This window comes from Thermobia domestica, chromosome 16, assembly GCF_964235325.1.
Source record: "Thermobia domestica chromosome 16, izTheDome1.hap1.1, whole genome shotgun sequence".
In the NCBI taxonomy this organism is placed as follows: domain Eukaryota; kingdom Metazoa; phylum Arthropoda; class Insecta; order Zygentoma; family Lepismatidae; genus Thermobia; species Thermobia domestica.
The window spans coordinates 127,441,360-127,466,045 of record NC_137469.1 but is presented as its reverse complement, the minus strand read 5'-3'; the positions used below and the strand labels follow the sequence as shown (position 1 = coordinate 127,466,045).

The 24,686-nt window shown below is 35.8% G+C and overlaps 1 protein-coding gene across 3 annotated transcripts in view; it reads left to right on the top strand.

The window, feature by feature from the left end:
• The window catches only part of LOC145673403 (uncharacterized), a 501,393-nt gene that overhangs the window by 342,712 nt on the left and 133,995 nt on the right, over positions 1 to 24,686 (top strand). For all 3 annotated transcript variants that reach the window (XM_081743070.1, XM_081743067.1, XM_081743068.1), the window contains exons 15-16: positions 12,519 to 12,659; positions 22,408 to 22,545. In XM_081743070.1, the coding sequence (XP_081599196.1) occupies positions 12,519 to 12,659; positions 22,408 to 22,545 (279 nt within the window). The remainder of the gene's footprint in view (positions 1 to 12,518; positions 12,660 to 22,407; positions 22,546 to 24,686) is intronic.

Below are 24,686 nucleotides of genomic sequence, written 5' to 3'. Positions count from 1 at the left end.
TGGGAATTGTGTGTTACTTCGCATTTAAGTACCTCATAATAACAGCCCCGGATCTTAAGCCTTTCATCAGATAGGGTAGCATCATGTGGGAATTACTCCTAATGGTTGACAAAAATGATAACTAAGAAAAGATAACTGCTATATCCTGTGATCATCGAAAAGTACAGGTTTCGGTCATTTGTACCTTTAACATTCATTGCCTCTCCGAGATTTTTTTTCTTCCATTGCTTACCTTATTTATTTATTGTGCAGTGCTCATATAACTCAGTTCGGACTATCCGATTAAATCAACTGCTACTAAATTAATATTTATGTCATTACCGTACCCGGGCATCGACCCCTCCCCCCTTGAATATTTTCGTTTTCTTTTCTCAGTTTTTTTAAAACTAGATAGTGATGGAAATTAATCGATGCCTCAGAATTTAGCGCATTCTGCGAAGGGGAGCTATCGGTGAAGTTTGGCAATAGGAATCACCGATCCAAAATTCAGTTTATTTTAATTTTTTTATTATTTTGGCAAATTCTAATTAGGGATATCTTAGCTATTACTCTAATTTCATTACTATTCTGGAATCTTCTAGTTTCTTAGAGGTCGGATGATTTTTTTTCTTTTGAAATTCTAAATTAACGCCGTCTCTAACCTTCCGGAGGATTCTGGAATCTGCAAGGGTGTTGACCGGATACGGTGAGTGGTGGGATTTCCCTAAAGCCTTTGTCTTTCCGAAAATCCCACCGGGGACACAGACTTGTCTCATTTTTGCAGAGATCTTTTATCGGCTATTTATTTGGTAAGCCGAACCCTTTTTGGCATAAAAGAGAATATTTGGTTCTAGTATGTTGTATACGTAAATTCGACCACTTATCTTTCGTAGTTGTAGTGTTCTGTCTTCTCTCTTTTTACCTATCCTTCTTCTACTTCTCCTCTAGAGTTTTTTTTAATTTTTCAACCTCCCCCCGGTTTCTGAAACTCATGAAAGCATACAATATTCATATAACTTATTTCGATCGTATGTACTAACTGAGACATCGAGGGATGCAATTCGTGGAGGTATTGCAGCACAACTCAGGACCATTTTCGCGATATTCAATCCACCACGGGAGAAACTGACGAGAAGGTACACTATGCTTTCAGATTCCTAGAAACTTACTTGTTACTCATTGATCGTACAACTTATATCCATTGATTACTGATTTCTGGTTTTCTTTCTATTGATTGGTCATATAGTGTGTATGTATTAGTAGTTTGGGCCCACTAGTTTCGAATAACATTGATTTTTTCTTTCTCTGTATATACATCTATATATATGTACTTACATAGTTTGAAAAGTTACGTGCCTGCTCTATTTGTTGTATTTCCACCTCTTATGTCAACTTATTAAATAACACCAACTATTTCTTTATACGCGGATCTTTAGTAAATTGAGAATGATTATTGATTATCGGGTTTACATATAAAGTACAATGTTGCAACCTTATGAGGGAAAAAAGTGAATTTTTATAGTCAGGGTTTTTGTTTATTTTGAGCCAAGCAAGTATGAATACTTATCGAATATAAAAAGGTTATGTAGAATTTAAATGTCGACAAAATACTATGATGGATATTAAAGTGAAATTTATTATATTGAGTAATATGAATATATATATATATGCGAGTATGTATGTAAAGGGCTCGGTATTTACCCTGGTTGTTTTAGGTTGCCATAGATTTTTGACACCCGATATTGACCAACTATTTGTGATATACAGTATTACCGCGTAAATTGCAATAAATGACATTTTGTTGAGTTGTTATTGATGTTTGTGACTATTAAAGTTGAATATCATGTTAAATACTGCATGTAAATAAAACAAGTAGCAGGTCGTAAGAAAAGTAAAAATAACCCTAATCCTTATCCAAATTCATTTTGCGAGATCATAGTGAAATTAGTAAGCTACGAAACAGTGTGCCCCACCAACGAATCCTTCTATCAGTAAACTATGAAACAAATCCTTCCCCTACGACTGGAAACATAACTATTTGGCTTTCATCAGTTCAGTGACTACAATCTTTGACTACACGATTTATACTAGAAAAAAAATTAGTGATCTTAAATTCAATGAACTGAAATTTGGTCAATAATTTAGTAATGTGAATACAGGAATATGGAAATATGTTCCCAATGTTTGGGACTGGACTCGATATTTTAAATCTTGATAAACTTTGAAATTTTATATCAAGTGCGTCAAGTGACGAAATGAGAAATTTAAATATATATGTGATATGAAGCAACTATTTGTCTGTAATTAAAACCAAAACGATTAAATACTCTCATGGACACAAATCATAGTGAATAAAGAGAGTTGAAAAAGGAGTTATTATCGACGTGAGAACAAAGACTCATAAAATTGTCGAAATGTCTCCTCTTGGGACAGAGACTCAATAAAATGCTACTAAAGTGTTTTTTTAAAGAATGATTAACCAATTATTTTTTTCTTTCTTTTTTCTGCAATGATATGTATTCATTGCACTGAATCTTAAATATATTGACCTTTGAATTTTCTTTTTTTTGTCCCTTTATTTAATTTTTCTGTCTTTCGTCTTTTGTCGAATTTTTTTTATGTAATCCAACTTTTAATATCTCTAGAAAGAGAAATGTGTTATTTGATCTTGTTGAAAGTAGCGGATTTCTGTGCATGCTTATGAAACATTCTTTTCATGTATTAAATTTTTTCCTGTTATGTGAAACTAAGTTTTCTTTTATTGAAATGTAATAAATGTCTATAGAAATGTAGTTAGGTTAGTTTAATTCAACTAAATACAACCTGAAGTATACATTGTCCTGTATGAATGTGTGTGTGAGTGAAATGTAGGTTTAGTATTAAGTGCACCAATTATTTTGACATATATGTGTGACTTATTATAATTAATGGTAGTTAGCAAGTAAAGTCATTGAATGTCAATACTAACTTAATTTAAGTTGGCTCTATGAAGGAAGTAAAAAGGACCGAAGTAGCCTGAACGAATGATCATCATGGGAGAACTGTGAAAGTCAAAATCTTCGACAAATATGTGATACTCTGATTTTTTTCTTTCTCTGTGGTCGATTCTAGCATGCCATCAACTTCGTCGTTTATTTTTTAAATATTGGATATTAGTCTAGAACTTCTGGAAATATTGAATAAACGGTAAAATTAAACTTTCTCGTCTATCTCAGAGCTAGATTGGGATAATTCGGTAGTTGGGGTTAAATGGATCTAGGTCTGGGATGTATGGGTTAACATGTGTCTACCTTTGATTATCTTAATACCAAACATTCACCCAATAGCTATTGGAAATGATCCCAATTCGACAATTATTCACTTTCCTTTACCATATTTCTCAAAATATCCAGTAACAGTTTCCTCTTTATCACCTTCTTACTTTACCTCTTTTCTCTTCTATCTTCCTTTTCCTTTCTTCATCTTCTTCTTATATTTTTAATAAAACTGAAAAGGGGGTCGTGACTGGGAATTCTATATGTAATAAACACGGTCATGTATTTATTTATTTTATTTTATTTTCTTCAGAAGTCCGATAAAAAGTTTTCTCGTTTCGATCGAACCTAGTATGTTCGAAATTAAGAAATGGATAATATATTCCAATATAATTAGACATAAGCTGATAGCTTCATGAATATCCCCACCAGGGGTGAAGGGTTCCCACTCACGACTTATTCCATGCATCTCATTTGTTACAGAGCTTTCTTTCTTTTCTTCTTTCTTGCCCTTTATCAGTTTTAGATTGGAAAACGTGACAGGATTCGTTGTTATGGAAACGGTGGTTTCTATGACAACGGCCCCTTTTCAACTGGAAATACAATTTCAAGAGCCGACTACAAGAATGGATATACACTGTTTGTATTTGACCTAACTCCCGATTTTTCTGCTGGAGATTGTCACTATTGGAATTTACAACGACATGGAGCCATCCGATTGGAAGTTCATTTCCAAGAGAAATTAGCAGCACCTGCAAACTGTATTGTGTATGGAGAGTTTTCCTCACTCCTAGAGATCGACCACCAGCGCAACATTATCCTGGACTTTTAAATTACAAGGTACGTATACGTTATGTATCATTTCCATTCACGATGTTGAATACATTACAATTAGCTAGTGCTTTAAACGGTAGTCCATTATTCAGAAATCATTTTACCGGGGTATTTGCAAGCGATGAGTTGCCCTCACGGTTTTCTCTACCTCTGGCAATGATTGTAAATACAGATCCATCTACAAAACTAGGAAGCCATTGGATAGCAATTTATATTGATAATCGCGGTGTTGGAGAATATTTTGACAGCTATGGCCTTCCTCCTTATGTACCACAACATGTTGCATTCTTAAAACTCCATTGTATGTACTATAAATATAATAATAGCCAAATGCAAAGTCTTGGTTCATCCGTATGTGGCTATTATGCTTATTTTTATTTGTGCTGTAAAGCTCAAGGAAAATCTCTGCGTGAAATTCAATATTTGTTCACAACAGTACCCACGGTTAATGATCGTAGACTGCTGCAATATACCTTCCAGGTAATTTTATCATATTTATCATTGAAAGTGTATTTGTTTAATCATCATCTATTTCTATACTAAGCATCTTTTTCCTTGTTCTTTTTACAGAATTCACAATACGAAGCTTTGCAAACGGGTGCTATGTTTTTGAAACAAATCATCGCAATCAAGAAGAGGAGGCGGTCTAATGAAGAAACCCAGCTCAATATACAAACATTGTCAATAAGAAAGAAAAAGAAGAAACCAAAAATATGAATAAAATACAATTTATGCTTATCTATGTGTTTGTATTGTTCATTCCATATACAACGTTATCAGATTCTCCTAAAGAACTGTGCAATATAAGACGAGAACTCTGGGCAAAGTTTCCACCTAATTCCTAGAGAACATTGACCAGGGACCTCGTCGCGCATCAAAACCATATCATCGATCACGTGGCCGTACTACACCCGAAGGGTCCTACCAAATTGAAAGGGGATACCCGTCCATACCTTATCAAATAGGATACATTGAGTCAATAACTAAACACGTGGTTGTACTAAAAAATTTGGTAATAGGACCACCGAAACATATTGAGGTCCTGTACTATGCTTCAATTGGACAATTTCAGTGTACCCCTTGCCAAATTTTAAGAAGGGTGCAACAATATACCCATGTCTTATGATAGGAAATAGATCCCTGTAATCATAGGATCTCATCCAAGGGGATAAAATGGACCAAAAACGAAACACGTGGTACAACGTTTATATTTTGGCAATTTTGTACCCCTAAAAGGGAACGATGTGGACCATCCAATTTTATCATGGTACATATTGAGGTCCTGTACTATAATACCAAATGTTTAAATTGGGCATTTTCCAAAATTTAAGGGGTGGGCCAAGGTACCCCTCCCGGGGTGCACCAATGTACCCATGTCTTATGATAGATAATGGACCCCTATACATGACCATATAACTATATAAGGTAATAGGACCTCATCAAAGGGGGATAAAATGTACCAAATACCAAACACGTGGTTGTACTAAAATTTTGGCAATTTTGTACCCCTCAAAGGGAACGAGGTGGACCACCCAAATTTATCATAATACATGTTAGGGTCCAGTACTATAATACCAAATGTTGAAATTGGGCAATTTCCAAAATTTAAGGGGGTGGGCCAAGGTACCCCTCCCGGGGTGCACCAATGTACCCATATCTTATGAAAGGTAATGGACCCCTATACATGAGCATATAACTATATAGGATAATAGGACCTCATCAAAGGGGGATAAAATCGACCAAAAACCAAACACGTGGTACAACGTATTGCTTACGTTTATATTTTGGCAATTGTGTACCCCTAAAAGGGAACGAGGTGGACCACCCAAATTTATCATAATACATATTAGGGTCCTATACTATAATACCAAATGTTGAAATTGGGCAATTTCCAAAATTTAAGGGGTGGGCCAAGGTACCCCTCCCAAATTTTTAAAGGGGTGCATTAATATACCCATGTCTTATGATAGGTAATGAACCCCTGTATACGTCCATATAACCATATAGGGTAACAATACCTCATCAAAGGGGATAAATTAGGTCAAAACCCCCCGAAATTTGAATTTTTGGCAATTTTTTACCCATGAAAGGGAACGACATAGACACCCAATACTGATAGAAGTACATACTATGGTCCTAGGCTACCACACCAAATTTTTAGATTTGGCAATTTCCAAAATTTAAGGGGGGTGGTCCTATGTACCCCTGCCAAAATTTAGGGGGTGGGCCAAGGTACCCCTACCGAAATTTAGAGGGGGTGGTCCTAAGTACCCCTAGGTCATTGACCCCGGGCCTTGGGGCCCCTCATTGAGAATAATCAAAAACGCGATCAAGTTGGGCAATTACTACTGCGCCATAGTAGTTACGCCTCTGATTTGACAAGAATAGCTTGTTTTACATCACAATTCAAAGTTATACATCTAACTGTCATGGCGACTCACTCAATTATATCGTAAACATTTCATTGACAACGGTTAACATCACCATAGCAACGCACAAACAGAAATAAATATAACGATCTACAGACATTGCTTACATTGTTTCTTTCTTCTTCGTCTTCTTCTTCTTCTTCCTCTTATATTTTATACCAAAAGTGCTTGAAGATTGCAAGGATGTTATAAAATAGAGGATCTGCCCATACAACAAAATCGTGAAGCCATACGTCACAGCTTCGCCACACCTACTTTGCCCACTCCGCGCCACTAAGATCGCAATGTTTCGAGCCAACAATCATGGCGGAAACGAGAGTAGCCAATCAGACGTGCCGGCTCAGACGGTGCTCGATTGTTATTCGGCTTCACTCAGTTCATATGATGAAGATACGTATGTGCAGATCCTCTATTTTATAACATCCTTGGAAGATTGCTGCTCTGATTACGAACGAAATATACATTATCGTTGCACTATGAGTGGATGGGTAGATGTTTGTTGAAGCCAAATATTTTCATTTACAATTTCTTAACACTAAATGAATTTTTCGAAAAAGATACTTCTTAGCCAATGAATCTTATAGGGAATGTTGTTTTAGAGACAATGACTGACGTTAAGAAGTAATAAAACATATTTTATATTCTATTGAAGATCACTTCACTTGGTGAAATGTCTACGACCAATTTTGTTATGGTTCATTGATTTAGCATTTTAATGCTGACTTTCTTTCATGTACTTTCAATTATTTCATATATATAATGTTATAGATTGTTATACACTAAAAAGTCTCATATGTAGAGTTTTGAGGGCACTAAACAGAAATAATAAAGTTCAATTAATATTCTTAGATGCCCTTTAATCTGATTGTCCGTTTAAGGAGTAGCATGAATAATTGAGTATATCTTCACATACGGCTTGAATAAATATGAAAACCAAATAATACTCTTACTACACGCTATGCTTTGAAGGTTAAGGGAAACGATATTTTTAATGATAACATCGTGTGTAATACATGAAGAACACCTTGCACGAGAATTGATACTGCTTTCCGACTAAGACATGTCTGCTACTTTTGATTTCGCCGAAATTAGAATCGATGACTTGATTCAGTTAGAGTACTTTGAGGGGAAATACTCTGATGGGAATGGGATTATGCTTTTCGAAGTGATCTTGGTTATAGTTGTGTATTTGGAAACTACAACACATTAAATCCTGGCTTAGATACAAAGATTCTACGGAAATAATAGATAATCCTTCATATTCTCTGTCGACATAATAACATAAATATAACATCAATTCACTCGCTAATCAGAGAAAACGAAGTAGCCAGCAGCATTGTTTTTCCAGTGGGTGCCCATATTCTCGGATGCAAACCTGTGCAATTGTTTTTGTATTAAGTTCAACCTCAAATAGTATTAAGATTTATTTTAAATTCCAATTAATTAAGAAATCTCTCGAGTGACTAATCTGAAAACCAAAGGTGTCCACAAAGACGATCTTGAAGTAAAGTGAAACTTTAGGGATGTAAACAAAATAACTTAAGTTGATGAGAAACTAGAAAAAATGAATAAACTAAGCATTATTCATAGAAAAGCACTTCTTAATCAAGGCCATGCCCATTTTTAGAAGTGGATATTGGAAGTAAGAACTATTGAGTGAGTAAGAAGCTCGAAATCCTGTTTTCGAGGGAACAAGTCAAGTGAAAAGGGAGATACGTCATAAACCAAGAGTGGTGAGCACCTTTGGTTAAACGCAACTGTACTCTAGTAGACTCTCAAGATTTAATGTATCCGAATTAAACGAATATACTTCCAAATCTTTAATACTTATGACTTCAGATACGATTTTAATAGGTTCCGTCTTTATTCTATATAAAGGTCCTCTGTGATGATAAAGAACATAAAGCAATGAATTATTAGTAATGTAACTTCATTATCTTCTTAATATTCTATTTCTAGTTTGACTAATTCTTTGTTTCGGGTGTTTGACACCCCTTTTTATTATTATCACTGAGGTTATAAACCTATAGCTAAACATGAGATCAAAACACATGAAGTGTTACCGAGTTCCCTTGTAGTTTTATAGTTAGCCCACACGCTTTGCGTTCGGGAGACCAGGGTTTTATTCCCGGTGGGAGTTCACATTGTTTGTAGTACACATTAGTACGTAGGTTCACGGCTTGTGTAGGCCCGGTGCAGAAAAGACGGTGTAATGGGTAAAACTCTATTAATCCATTACGGTCAGATTTAAATGCCCTGCTGTAAGCATAGATGTAAATTTTGAACCATCCTGACACTTGTCACAGTTTTCCTCAATAGTACCCGGCATATGCCTGAATGGTATCTGTACTGAAATAGAATTGGATGGCCCCTACATATCTCAGTTCTTTCTCAGAACATAGGCCATTCCTACCAGCGTATGTTTCGGTGTCCACATGAACCCAGACTTTTTCGAGTTCTTGTTAGTGTTGCTAGGAGACGAGAAATATTCCTGTGTTGTCTCATTTCAAAACCGAAACGTATCTTCAAGACGAGACAACGAGGCAAGACTGACCTACTAGTTTCGTTTACTTGGTCCACTCGTACAATGCACTTGTATGTTTCTCTTATTTAGTAGTCTTTCATATGCCATTCGAGTTCTTGCACCCTATTTTCATCTTTGTTACGACTAAGTCCCGTGTCTTCGTATTGCAGTTGTTTACATAATTTGTTACTTCTACTCATTGCAAACGACTCCCCCTCTCATGTATGGTAACTCAAGAGCACATTTTTCCCTGTTGTAACTCTTCCCTGATGTTGCAGGTATGCAACCCACATAGCAAATGTACACTCCTGTGCCATATTGACAATGTTGGCGATATGACATTTCCGACAACAAATCATTACTTACTGTTCGTATAAACTTCGAACCGTGCAACTTTATACCCACATTTCGACAGACAGTTTCCGAGGATTCCCCACTTTCTTTGGGAAATCCTTTTCAGCCTAGGCATTTTTGGATAGAACATGTTCGGTTTGTTTGACGTGACATTGTCGCCTCAGGTCTGTCATTCAGGATAGTGGAGCTCTAAAATTAATTTTCCCACGCTTTCGGCTTCTTGTGTCTCCCAAACTATTGACCAGTTTGCATATGTTCGAAAGACTTTTTTCTCGTACAGGTGTCCGGAATCACCTGCTGAAGTTTGTCCACATAGTTACCGTTCACCCTGTATATTGCTTTTTAATCGTAGGTGAAAACTATTGATCCTGCTACTTTGGCTCGAATGGTTTCAGTCCTTCTAGGCTCGACCCAAGAGCCAAAAATCTAATTGAAACCATTTTGGTACCAAACGGTGAGTTGCGTAATCTACACTTTTTTTTATACGAATGAGAATGTTCTGTGCACAGACGTATCTAATATTACACTAACGATGGAGATCGTTTTGGTGCCAGTCAGCGTTGGTGTGGGTGGTGTTTGGGCCTAAACTAGATATCTCTCACTTCCTTCCGCACAGAAACGAATATGTTGTGAGCACAAATGACGCACTAAGGATTGAGACCATTTTGGTATCAATTGGTGCGGGTGATGGGCTACTTTTATATAGCCCCACAAATTAAGTTTTGAATACTTTAAAATTGCTATGTGTACAAACACCAGTTTTGCGTACACAAACCTTCGAGACTATTTTGATGAAATTCAGAAGGGGCTTATAAACTTTTAATCATCATGCAAAATTATTATTTTATTCACGGAAAAGGAGAAGTTATTTTCTTGCTTTGCTCTGAACGTTTCCGAGGTGGTGAGAAACTCTGTTCTTTCTTTACCTGCAGGTGTTGCTCAGACTTATCGTAGCCGTCGATAATACAAACAAATCATTCTTTCTGAACCAAACTCTTATCTCATTAGCAGAGTGTTTGAAACAGCAAACTTTTTTCTTTCCCTAGGTGAAGTTACCAACTCATGATTTCCGCTACTGAGACTATTTTGGGCATTTATTCCGCAGTTGGGCGTCCGATTTCTTCACGTTTTTTCGCTGTTATTTCCTTTCCACACTTTCTGCAATTTCTTATTAGGTTCATTAATCCGTGCTCTTCACGAACTTTTAAACGATTTTGCTCGTTATCAACGTTTTGCTTCACAAATGTTAAAACTGTTAGTTCATTGCCCTTGTACATTCGCCATGTTGATAATATAAATGCTCGTTTCTTTCCCACAATGCAACTGTTCGGTTACCTTGCGCCAAGTAGTTCCCTCCGCTCGCCGTATAGTCCCATGTTTGTAACCGCTTATATATAACAAATAAACAGATTTTTCGAGACTTATATATTAACGAGCACAAAAATGATCAAATTATCCATATCTTTCCTATAAATTTTAAAAATTTTGCTGGAAACGGACGCCCAACTTTGGAATTTAACCCCTATTTTGTATATATTCTTCATAACAATAATTATCAACGTTTCGAAATCTTTGAGACACGAAGTTGTTACATTGTAAACAGGTGCGCGTTGAATGTTGCATTCGAATGCATTAACGTTTTCTTATCTCAGCCATCGTGAGAACAGTGCTCGCAGCCTTTATGAGTGCAGACACAATAGTTAATCTACACACTTGCCAATGTGCATTCTTTTTTACTAAACTGTTTTGTATCGAACTATGAGATGAAAAATCCATGAGTCATGGACTAAATTTTTAAAGTTTGTCTGCAACAGTCGTTTAATTGCAATCTCCAGTTTTTTGCTCCCACGAAACTAAAACACGTGTTGCCAGAGCTATTAATTCTACCACCACTATATTTGTATTATGTAGGGATATACAAACTTTGGTATTTCTCTTATTAAATTTTATAATACACTAACAACCAGAGACATGACAACCGTGATTTTCCCAGATGTTGGTACAGGCGAGAAGTTGGCGTCTAGTATTGAGTGGAGGAGGAACGAAAGTCTCTTGCAGACAAACTTATTTATGTGTTAATATGGGACGGCTATGAAAAGGTATTAAGTATTTGGTGGAATTGTAATTACATTATCAACTCGAAAAGTGAATGAAGTAATATGCCAGTAATTCTCGCCTAAAGCGTATCATCTTTGGAGTTGTGGAGCCTCGTCAGAAGTTAGTGTTTCCTCCAATCCTCACACTCATTGCCCCTATTTCGCAGTGAAAGCGCAACGTCAACGTTAATAGTGATTTAGTGAAAGTGATTACAAATATAACCAAAGGGTTGCATTCTTAGCATTTTCATCTACCACACACACACACACACACACAATCACTCACACACACAAACACCCACCCACACCCACCCACCCACATACACACCCACACACACACACACACACATATATTTATATATATATATATTTAAAATATATATATATATATATTCGTGATATTAAGTGGTTTATCTTTCTCAAGTGTGTGCACAAATTTCACTCCCTCAAGCATTCACGGTATATTAAGTGAAAATTTTGTGTTAGTATCTTTTCGTTTACTTCGTACACACATATATCTATTCAATAAATAGGAAATCACCCAAAGTAATATTCTCTTTTATATTTGTGTGTGTGCGAATCCTTATGGATCGTGGGCTTTCCAGTCACGTATACACAAGTGTGTGTATAAAAGTAAGTATGATTAAACCGGAGTTTCCAAACTACTGAGGCTACTCATGTCAGATCGCATATTTTATCTCACTACTGTCAATTTGCGCTCGGACAGAGCACGAGCTCTGACCCAAATTGTTATCAACAGTTTCTTTAGGGAATACGCCGTAAGCCAGTACCCAAGGGAAACGGTAGGTAGCAGTATTATTTTCGCCATTGTATCATATTACACGATAACTGCAGAAAAGGAAATATTCAAAGATTTTTTTCTCCTAAAAATTATTAGAGTTCCAATGTATGTCTTATATAAAGGTGTAGTTGTTGAAAGACAATTCAGAAGAAGAATCAAGTGACCATTCTGAATTCTTGATTGTTTCTACTAAATATAAAAAGTATCATTTTAACTAAAGTAACAATCCACATTTTTCTCTTCCAGCTTGTGGTGAGAACCGTTATGGAGAAGATTGTAACGGATTATGTTCTATAAAGCAATATGGCTGCAAAGGACTACTCTTTTGTAAACCTAATTTTGAATGTCGATGTGGTCCTGGTATCCATGGAAATGGATGCCTCGAAGGTAAAATAAGTTAGATGTACAATTAACATTAGGAAATTCGTGGCTACTATGAGTTCGGCTACTTTGATGACGAGGGTATTCTAGCAGGAGAAGTACATTTTAGTCAAAGTCATAAAATATTGTTTTTTGTTTTTGGAAGAAGCAAATAATAATTGTAACTCTATGCACATCTTTAATAACAAAGCGATTATAGTCTTAGATCAACTATAGTTGCATAATAATTAAAAATATATTTGGTGTACTAAATGCTATATTCAAAATTGAATGTACTGTACTTCAAACTGCACTTCAAAATTGAATATGTGGTTTATGTACTGGAACCTTCAATAGCTTAATAACTTTTCTGCATTAAGAGTATTAAAAATTAATAATCTACAATGTGTTCTCGATTATTACGGATAAAGTAGGTGTTTGCAACCGCTCGTTTCAATCTACTTATAAGTTTAGTTATAATTAGGAAGTGTGTTTGTTGGTATTCTAAAGAGAAGATATCTATGAATATTTTAGTGCTATTATTTTGATTCGTCGCTACGGCGTCTATATTGAATTGAATTGAAAAAGGCTTTATCCAAGCGGGCGAGGTTCAGCATATTGCTGCTCTACCACCTAACCCTTGTCAAAGAAATACATTCAGTTATACAAAAAAGATACAAACAGTTAAGTACAAAATATAATAGTGATATGTTTTGTTTGTGTAAATTTTCTGTGCATTCATAGTTGCACTCGGAAACTGGCAACAACCCCGAGAGTATATTGCACATTTACTATATTCAATCATTGCTTCTATAGTTTATTCAGTCTAAATACCAGTGAAGGTTGTGATCAACATACAAAGCATAATAAACGTTTGAGTACTCATGAAATACTGAGCTTAATTGAATCTGAGGAATTTTCTTCAATATTGAAGATGATGAAGTGATAATTGGTGTTTCGAAAAAGTTGAGTGTGGAAATGCTTTGTCAGATCAGGATTTCCATCTGAGTGACGGTGAAGCTGTTGGATATGTGGAAAGGTTGCCAATACATGTATTGTTGCCTGAATGATGTAACATAGGTCTTACAATCAAATTAGCACAATCATAATGAAAGTTACAATGTGATTCCATCATGCAATACAAAGGTTAGAAGTGATTTCCGGAATAAATTCGAGAAAAAAGGGGAGAATTGAGAACGAAAACAAGAGGGAACAGTATGGAATTTAACAAAACTTTTTTTTTTGTAGCTCGGAGTTCCTTTGAAACAATAATGTTGAGGTAGAATAGCAAGATAATATAAATAAACCTAGTTGACGCTTTCATGTTTTTCTCCACAAGTGGATTTATGTACTTTATAATTGAGCAAACATAGTTGTACTCGCAACAATAGAAATGAAATCTTTAAGTTTAACGTCCCACGGTTATGCCAGTTAGGCTAAAGGAGACGGTGATAATGAGATATGAGTGAAATGGTGGAATGAAGAAAGTGGGAGGAAACGGGAGAACCCCGAGAAAACCCACGAGCACGGTGTTTGTCCACCACAAAGTCCACACGACGCAAGCTGGGATCGACCCTGGGACCCCAAGCACCGGAGGTGAATGCTCTACCACTGAGCCACCGCGCCCCTCGCAACAATAGAGTAAGAACATTTTTTATGTAACAAGAAACGGAATTTTTATGACAGTACATCAGAGCCAACGTGTACGTTCTTTTAATCTGCTAACCACTATGATCAATCATGCCTCGAACACCTACATGTCTACACCCAGTTTGAACCCCTGTAGTTCGAAATTACCTCAGCAGTACCTTCGACTCATTCGTAGATCTCATCATTTCTATCAAGACTACGAGCACACGAGAAACCAAGAATCATTACTTTACCACCGATACATGCAACATATCATCACCAATTACATCACAACATATAAACACCGACAGTGGGTTAAAACTTGCGAAACACTAACTGATACCTCCCATCCGCAGTACCAGAAGAGATTCAATCAACTCAGTGATAAATGTTACATCACAATATTCCTACTTTTCTTCATAATCAATCTCCTGAAAGTGATAATGAGAGAGTCAATGCTTTCGCTAATTATCTGCAGGATATATGCACATCGCCTTTACAACATCCTTATTCTAGATTGATCGTCTTGATTTCCAGTATCCTCACCTCCAGCCTGTACTCCGCCACACTTTGGGTAACAATCAAGAACTTACCGATTACAGTTGATAACATTCTACATATAACCAAGAGAAAATGCACATTGCATGGACCTGGCATCTACAATATCTTTTACTGGCATTTTAATAAGGTTCGTTATTGTGTTCTTCATTTCCTGGCCATAGTTTTTAAATTTATACTCGGCTTAGGTTTCTTTCGTATCACATCGAAAATGTTCACAACTTTAATGTTTCCGAAACCTCGAAAATTTGCCAACCTTATACTTTTCTATTCAGGTCAGTCAGCCACTGAACTGACCCCTATTCAGTTAACAACTACACTCAGCAAAATCTTCGAACAAATCTTAGTTAGTAGCCTCTACGTTTATTGGAGAGATCATCGCTTTTTACCTCTTTATCGAGCTAGCTTTTCCCTCTGTTTAGTATTAATGACCAGCTTCGCATTATCAATCATATTTGCAACCAAATTCATCCCGTGAAATCTTCATGTCTTGTTCTCTTCGACCTAGAAAAAGCCTTTGACATTGTTGGGCACTATGGCCTGGTTAACAAACTGGCAAAATATAATCTACCTCTTACCTACACACGATTTATATTTAATTTTATCACCGGGCCCATACCCTATATCTGCATTAACAATGCATTATTTCATCCAGTCTTTCTGCATTTAGGCGTACTGCAAAGATCTGCTTTGTCTACGCTCCTTTACTTTATTTATGTGCCAAATATTCTATCTCTTCCAGCAAATGTTAGTTCTTTTCACTATATCACACATTTTATTGTAGGAGGTAGAATATTTCGTTATATCGCGTCTAAAATTTAGCTTTATATCAAGTGTTAGTACATGTAGTATTATTGAGGGGAAAAATTGTTAATTTATCTATTCCAAAAACCCTTACTATAAATTCTTGTTCCTCAGTAATTCTTCACTGCTTTCATTCTATTGAAATAATTGGTTTTCTGAAAATGCCTATACCCCATGTTAAAGTGACTGCAGATGAACATAATTTGCTAAGGATAAAATGTCTATCAATATACTGCCTGAAGATGACCGAGTCTATAACATTGTTCCAACGAATCGGATTTTGAATATAACAGCCAGAAATGAAACAGTGTTTTTTAGTTAGTTTGAAAAAATGAAATAATAATTAAAGATATATTTAATGGTTTCTTGTTGATAAATGAGAAAAGGGACCAGGCGAACACTCAGAAGTTTTTCTTGTTAGGGATGGTTTCGAAAGCTGAAAATATATTTCACTGTTATTAAGATGTCACATTTGTATTAATTCATTTGGTCTATTTTAATAGCATTAGATTAAAAGTAATAAAAAGGGAATTATCTATAATTTAGTACAAAAAGCATGACCAAAGTAGACATCTTAATTAACAGTGTTCTACTTCTGAACACTGGCGTATCTACCAGATTTTTCTTTTAGTATCTATAAAGGAATATACGAGGATCGTTCCGAAAGTAATACCTCCTACTTTTTTCATAAAAACTAATGGAGATACATAGATAACAATAGCACAGCGATACAGACTGTCATTTTTCCACATAGTTCCCACCATTCGTTATGCACAATTGCCAACGATGAACCAAAGCCTGCATGCCGCGTTTCTAAAATTGGGAAACAGCTGAGGCTAACCACTTCTTTACAGCTTTGATGTTCCAGCGTTTTTTCCAAGGCATTACAGCGGACATTCAGCTTTGTACACAATTCTCTGGTGATTATCTGGCAATCAGCACGAATGAGTTGATCAAGATTCTTTTCATTGCGAGAGTTGACAAGTGTGCAGGTTAATTCGGCATTTTCACCACCTTGAAAATGCCGTACCCATCGCCTCACATTGCTCACATCTATTGTATCGTCCCCATAAACTTTTACCAAGCGTCGATGGATTTGAATCAGCCAATTCTTTCTGCAGTGAGGAATTCAATCACACATCTATGTTTTATACGCACGTCCACATCAGGCTCCATTCTGGAACACTTCTATGCTGGCGCCAACTACCGCAGAACAATGGGACCAGCTGCAAATAAAAGAGGAAGGTTCAAGCATTAGCACTACACCAACGACATCTGGCACGGACATACAAAGTCAACACAAAAAATAGTAGGCACTAATTTCGGAACGACCCTCGTACTAAGCATTGTATATCATTTGCCTACGTATACTCTAGCAAAATACTTAATTTCTCAGGAAAGTACAATGTGCAGCAGTGCAAAAAGTTGTTTAAGCCGTAATGGTATAGGTACTGAATTTTGAAGTGAGCAAACGTAGAATTCCTTAAATCATCTGAAAAAGTCGATAATAAATAGCTTATATTTATCAAGTCATTAAATCGACCAAATTAGCATAAATAAATAAATAATAGGTATGAATATTCAGAGCTGAACACAGATCGTAAATAAATGCGAATCAAAAATTGTCCTGAACTAGGCTTATACATTCGGCACCTGTAGAAACGATAATACTGCCATCTATATTCTTCGAAAAATGATGAAACTAAATCGTTTTGTAAGACAAGAAAGCGTATAGATGTATTGTAAGATCAAGTGTTTAGGATACATCAATTACTTCTCTGCTAGAACTAGAATATAATTTTATTAACAAAGTATAAAACTGCCTGTCGACTTACTAAGATAGGAAGTGGTCCAGATCAGGGTGGACCGATAAATTCGCCCCTGATGGAGACAAAGTATAAGTATATTATTTAAAGAGTTACAGAATTTTTTGGGAGGAGAGAACGAACTGGTGAAGTCCCTCGTGGATGCGCCCCTGAACGTGACCCACTATTTGCATGGTCTTCGCGTCTCATGCAACGAATGATACAAGCACAAAGTACAACAGCTTTAAAGAGATACTCCATGCCAAGGCAAAACTGTCCTAGCTTAATCAAATTTCTAATTTCGCTTTTTGCACTAAGTTGAGGAGGACGAATTCCATGAAACTCATAACTAATTTAATTAAACTACTCATGAACATATCCATCGATGAGGTTATGATGAAATTTTCCTTAAACTTTATGTATATATAGGTCTATTAGTGTGGGTCGAAAAAAATATTTTTGAATCTGAAAACGGCTGGGGTGACAAAAGTTCCTTAATGAGAAATGTAGTAATCATGCAAAATTTGGAGGAAATCGATCAACATCTTTTGCCCCGACCAACGCCATCTTTCTTTTTCCGTGATTTCTTGAGCATTTGTGACATAAATGCGTTTTTTGTTGTGTTATTGTTGGAGTTTCTAAAATCCGAAAGCGCCTTGAGTGTCAAAAGTTGTTGCTTACTAAACCAATTTTCTTGCCCACACCCGCCCCCTCTTGATTCAGCTGTAGCATGTAATGGTCCTATTGCTATTCACCGTATATCATGTGTGACTCCCGTGTTTTTAGAGTTAGAGTTTGCAGCGATACGTGAAAATGTTTGTATTTATATTTTCTGTAAGAAAAATGAACTTTTAGCCAAATTTACGGTTATTTGCACAATCTGCAGAATTTCTTAGCAACTACGAGTGAGGATCTTGTTTTTTATATATACAAGAATAGAAAAGTATACAAACATTTTAGAAAAACAAAGAAAAGATTTTTGCGTTTTTCATTGTTGTCTAAATGTAAAAATGAAACAAGAAATTTTTCAATTTACTTGCGTCACTCACTCTCTCTCTCTCACATACACACAACTTCTACTGAATTTTCTTCTCGCAATTTTCAATTCTAGGTCGATGTTGGCACTTTTTAGGCCTAAAAGCGTAATAGCTGCCAATAGTGTACTGTACAAATGTTTCTGTATTTGTAACTGTAAAGTGTGCTGTGCTGCATGAGAGTTAGGTGAGGATTGTGGGAGTTTCAATTGCGTGAAAAGTATCTGTTGTATACTTTTCAACGTAAAAATCTGAAAGTGACGCTGCAAGTTATTAAATATCTAATTAACAGAAACTTATGAAATAAATTCAAACTCGAGCTCAAAATATAGCTTGAAACATATAACAAAAACACAAGCGTTGTGTTCACTATTCGGGCCTCCATGAAATTTTAAACAGAATGTTCTACCGACTTACGTTGATGTTATTAGATACTGCCAATGGGTGCGTTACAATCACAATATATCGCCGAAAGAACCTCCATTTAAGGAAATTAGCGAAAAAGTGGCGGAGTAACTCGAGACTATTTGGAAGACTGCTTCCATTCCCGTTGTATCTCACCAGAGGATTCTAAAACTGATAAGACGTTATCACGACCAATACTTGAAATTCCTGAAAGTACCTAAGAGACAAGATTAAGAGTCGTATGAGAAGAAAGTGGCAGAATTCAGACGAGAGGCGGAATCCAAGTTGTTCGACATCACGGCATGTTAATGCGACTTGATGCGATGTAACAGCACGGAAAAATTCTTGTACAAATCAAGAGAAATGGGAAGTTTTATAGAGAGAAACAGATTGAAGAACATGTAACGCTTGTCCGATAGCCAGAAAACGAATACTTGGGTCATGTTACACTTCAAACAAGCACGTCAGGGGTAATCAAATAAGCTATTGTTGAGTTTTGGAAGAATGACATCGATGTGTCAAATTTTTAAGTCATTGGATGCGACGGCACTGTGGCGAACACTGGCAGGAAGAGCGGTTTAATACGATTATTAAAGGAGGAGCTGGGTAAGCTCTGCAGTGGCTTGTATGTCTGCTGCATGCTAACGAGCTGCCACTACGCAATTTATTCCAGTACTTAGATGGGGATACAACTGGCCCACGTTGTTATGCCGGAATAATCGAGAAGCAACTTCAAACGTGTGATAATTTGCTATTAGTACCTTTCGTTCCCATTGACAGGAATGTGCCAACTCTGACGGAAGAAATTGTTCAAGATCTTAGCAGTGACAGAATTATCTTTACGAGATTTGTGAAGCAGTTACTCGTAGGGAATGTTCTATCGACTTGTCGCGAAGAAGTCCTGGACCACTATCCCACTCACGGTGGATTACGCTAGAAGTACAGTACTGAGGATATATGTCAGCACGGAAAACCCCATCCGAAGAGCTACGCATCATTGTTCAATACGTCTTGCGCATGTATGCACCAGTGTCGTTTCTGATAAAGTGCAACCCTTCCTACAAATATGGCTCAAAGCATCTTTTGTAAACCATCTCTTTTGCTCGATATCTCCTACCAGAACTCAGAGAAGTTGTTTTCCGTGTTATCCAGAGAAATGCGTATTTCGCCGCTCCGGAGAACTTGCTATTGGCAATGCTCCACGATGACAGAAAACACATTTGAGAACTTGCGGTTCGGGAAATCATAAATACAAGAGTGCGCGTCTCTGTAAACGAACAGGAAATCAAGAAATTTAAAATTCGAAGCATCAACTTCGATTCCAAAGGATTACGTGGACCTCATTTGATGGCAAGACTGCGATGTCACAGAGCCTCCCGTTACTGCCGCACTTTCAGAAGAAGAATTATGGCAATTCGTAATGTAGAGACGAGAAGTTACCAGATTCCCTTGCCATACTCAACTCGCGGAAAGAAACGTCAAATTGGTGACGAAGCTTCCGACTCTGCGGATATGAAGCAAGAGAGTTATTTATTTGGAACAAGCTTCATTCACGAAGTGTCATGCCAGCTTTCCAAGCAAAAGCTTTTTATAGGACCATAAAGTAATTCCTATGTTACTTATAGTTTCTATAAAATAAGATATGAAGTTTCGCAAAATGTTTTTAAGACTATATTGCAGTAAAGAAAGCTCTTATCATATTATATTGTATTTAATATTTGAAATATTTTGATAAAGAAATAAACGAAAAGTTTTAGAAAATTAAACGAAGATTAAGAAATTCCTGCTTCTTCCTTCTTACATTTTTTTAAATCTTCTGAGACAAAAACTTGACATATTAACGATAACTGCATTAATTATATCTAGATTCGAGAACGATCAACAGGCCCATTATACATGATAGCTGTGGCGCAGGTGTGGGGAAAAACTTCGAGCAATTGTGTCCAAATTTTGCACGGTGGTATTATGGTTTAGTAAGCAGCAACTTTTGACACCCCAGGCGCTTTCGGATTTTAGAAACTCCAACAATAGCCTCATAAAAAGTGGAATTATATGTAAAGAAAAAGTGTTCAAGAAACAACGGAAAAACAAAGATGGCGTTGGTGGGGGCAGAAGATGTTGACCGATTTTGTTCAAATTTTGTATGGCAGTTACATTTCCTATTAGACAACTTTTGCTACTCCAGGCGTTTTCGAATTTAAGAAATTATCAGACCCCACCTATTTTCGACGTACCCTAATATATATACCAGATACTATTGGTCATAAAGAGGAATTTTTTGAATATGTCACACTACAAACATCAGTTAATTATATGCAGATACGTTTTCTAAGATAATTTGTTAAAAATTAATATATGTATAAGAACTCTTGCTTATAATTATTTGTGTGAAAAGATAACTGCACTGTTTTGTTCAATTTTTCAAATTCTTTGCTTTTTAAATAAAGGTTTGCTAATTATTTCGTAGTTATCATTTCTACCTTATAAAATATGAAACTAAACTATAAATGGATTGTGTTTAATTTTACACAATTGTGGGAAAATGAATTAAAATGTTGTTTAAAATATCTTAAAGAAATTTTTGTCTGAACTTTGAGGCAATTTCTCTCGTGGCTCCATGGATTACTATACTTAACGTTAGTTCTATTGGAATCCGCACCGTCAAATAAATATAAAAAGAACCCACGAAAGTTTATCTGTGTGTGGATACTTTTAGCACTAGCACGAGTAGTAGTTCTTTTAGATTATGTGTCTTATTGAACAATCTCTATTATTCATATTCAGGTACCAATTAATAAGTATTATGTATAAATGAATTAAAGCTAAAATCTGAAAGTAAATAAAATACACCATGAGCATAAAGTCCTGCCCTGATTATAAAAATTTATTACGGTATAACTGTTGGACAGAATAATGTAAATTCTGGTTCGTTACATAGGTTAGTATTACAAGTTGTCTTAAGATCAATAGCGTGCTGTGATATCACGAATGCAAATCGCCCATCAGCGTTCATCGTAAGTTTGTGACTTCGTATGGCCACACCTGTTACTGAAGTCGAGGAACTGAAAGTTAGGATACAACCAGTTGTGGGTACTGTGACAGAAGACATGTTACAAAACACCTGGCGGGAACTGGAATACCGCTTAGATATTTTCCGAGTTACCAAGGGGGCACACGTTGAAGTGGTCTAACATAACTTGTCTTTAAAAAACTTGTAATAATAACCTATTTAACTGTCCAGTATTTACATTATTATGTCAAACGGTTCTTCTGTAATAAAGTTTTGTAATCAGTTTTGTAATCAGGGCAAGATTTTATGCTCACCCTGTATTTTTAAAACATTTAACACATGTCTCTCATAACATCAATGGGAATTTCTCGCAAAGTTCCTAAGCAGTAGAGACTAACATTTTGTTATAGGATTTTTAAAAAAAATAAACCATAAATATTATTTTATATAATTTTCATTACAAAGGGAAAGATGTAGAAATAATTCAAATTGCTTCTACTTTTTACTCCCTTCTCTTGCTTATATTTTAGATTGCATTGAAGGTTACTTTGGAGCTAGTTGTTTGCAAAAATGTGCACATTGTTCACACAATTCAACTTGTAATAGATTTACGGGTGTTTGTCCTGAAGGATGTGCAGATGGATATTATCCGCCATTTTGCCGTGAAAGTAAGTAACATCATTTCTTAGTCTCTTATTGTTAATATATAACTGAACATTTCAAGCATGACATGAGTTTATACGTAAATAGTAAAATGGTCACACCTATAGTTTAAACTCATTTATCTATTATAAATGAGCTGCTTTGAGTTTCTCATCGTGATTTTGCATTTGTCAAAAAGTAGAGTATATAAATTTGAAAGAAATTTTTAATGATTTGTAAAATACTATTACCCAAAATTATAATTGCTTCAAGCATTTCGTATATCTGTCATTCTTATTACCAGATCTACGAACTACTGACAAGATTCTGAAAAACTTGCAAACTGCCCACCTGGCTACATAATTCATATGATTTACCGAACATTTTTAGGGTCATCAAGTTTAGGAGGCTCAGGTGGGCAGGTCATGCAGACAGGATGGAAGAAAGCAGGAACGCTTTGAAAGTTATAACTGGAAGATCAATCGGAAACCGACCATTTGGAAGACCTAGACGCAGATGGGAGGACAATATTAAGATGGATCTTGCAGAAATAGAAATACAAACTAGAAGCTGGATCCAGTCAACAAAGGATTGAAGTCATGGAGAGCTTTTGTGAATGCAGTATTGAACCTCCGGGTTCCGTAGGCCATAGAGTTAGTTGTTAGTTAGTTCCTTTAGTATATGCATTTAACTCATTTGATTAACAAAGTGGTATAAATTCGTATTCTTACATGTTTGCTTTTGTCCTAACATATGATGTCTTCGTATTGACTACTTTGTGCAGTGAGTATGTCTTTATGATTTCACCTTACCCTTCCAAGAATGTGCCATGTTTTACCACCATTGCCTTCCATACATAATGTTTTTCTTTTGAATTCGGTTATATGAATAAGAGTGTGACATACTGTATATGAGTTCGAGAAGTATGTACATAATTTAATGAAATAAAACTCAATATTGTGTGTTCATGCTAAACTTTGTTATACATAAGAAGGTTAATATATATTACAATAAAGCACAATATACTAGTTTTCTGTATCTGTGCCGAAGCACAATATACTAGTTTTCTGTATCTGTGCCGTTGTTAAAGATAATCAAAGTGGTTACTATTAGCGAAGTCTTTTAGCTGCAGAATCTCTTCCAGTTAATCCATTCTGCACTTCACAAGCATCGCAAGCTTGTTACAAAACTGTATAAAAGACAAGGGTGTAGAAGTTGTTCTGTTTCAAACTCACACATCTACTGACTTTGATCTTCAGCAGCATTCTCAAACTAGAAATGCCATTTTATAATGTATTCCTTTCCATAAAAGTCAAGCGTGCATGGCCATTATGTTTCACTATGATGCGTAATACCTCATAGGTAAATTTCATAAAAGTACTACTGGCATGTCCACTTTACAGATACATTAAATCGTGGATGCACATTATGAAAAGGGTAATTTAATTAAAATATTAAAATTCCTATTCCTCCTGTTTCTATAAATTCTAGTCAACATTAATACTTGTCTCTTCCTTAAAATTTCTTGGAAGCTTAATGGGTCATCCAATTGCATACCACCGTTACTTCTTACACTTATATACACTATAACTAACTACTAATATCGCTTTACTAACTAAGTGCATACTATACCGAACTAAACGGAAATAAATTAGTAATTACTGGCACACCTCGTTATTCATATTTTTAAAACAGACTCTTGTTTTGTGGAAATCTTGATACGTCACTTTGCAGTTTTTCTGAGCTCAAATTACAATCATTACTAACCAGTATAACGAGAATATATTTCATTGTTTTGAACAGGCATTGCTTTGTATGGATTGGTTCAGCGCATTTGCTCTCTCGAAAGATACACACCAAAATTTACAACCATTATTATTGTTATTATACCTATCAAGTCGATGTTACAGATTTGAAAGTACAAAATTAATTTTACAATTCATAACTATCAAATGTTTCGTCCCCAAATGCATCAAATCATTGAACGAAAACTGTGTTGGTGTCGCACAATGATATAAGCATAACAATCAAACTGATTTAAATTTAACCCATTGTTACAATAAAAATATAATCCTAATAAATAACAACTGAATATAACATAGGTATAATTGGCCACACAAAAAATAAAAGTTCTGTGCATCCGACTATAGGGTATGAATTCGGTGTA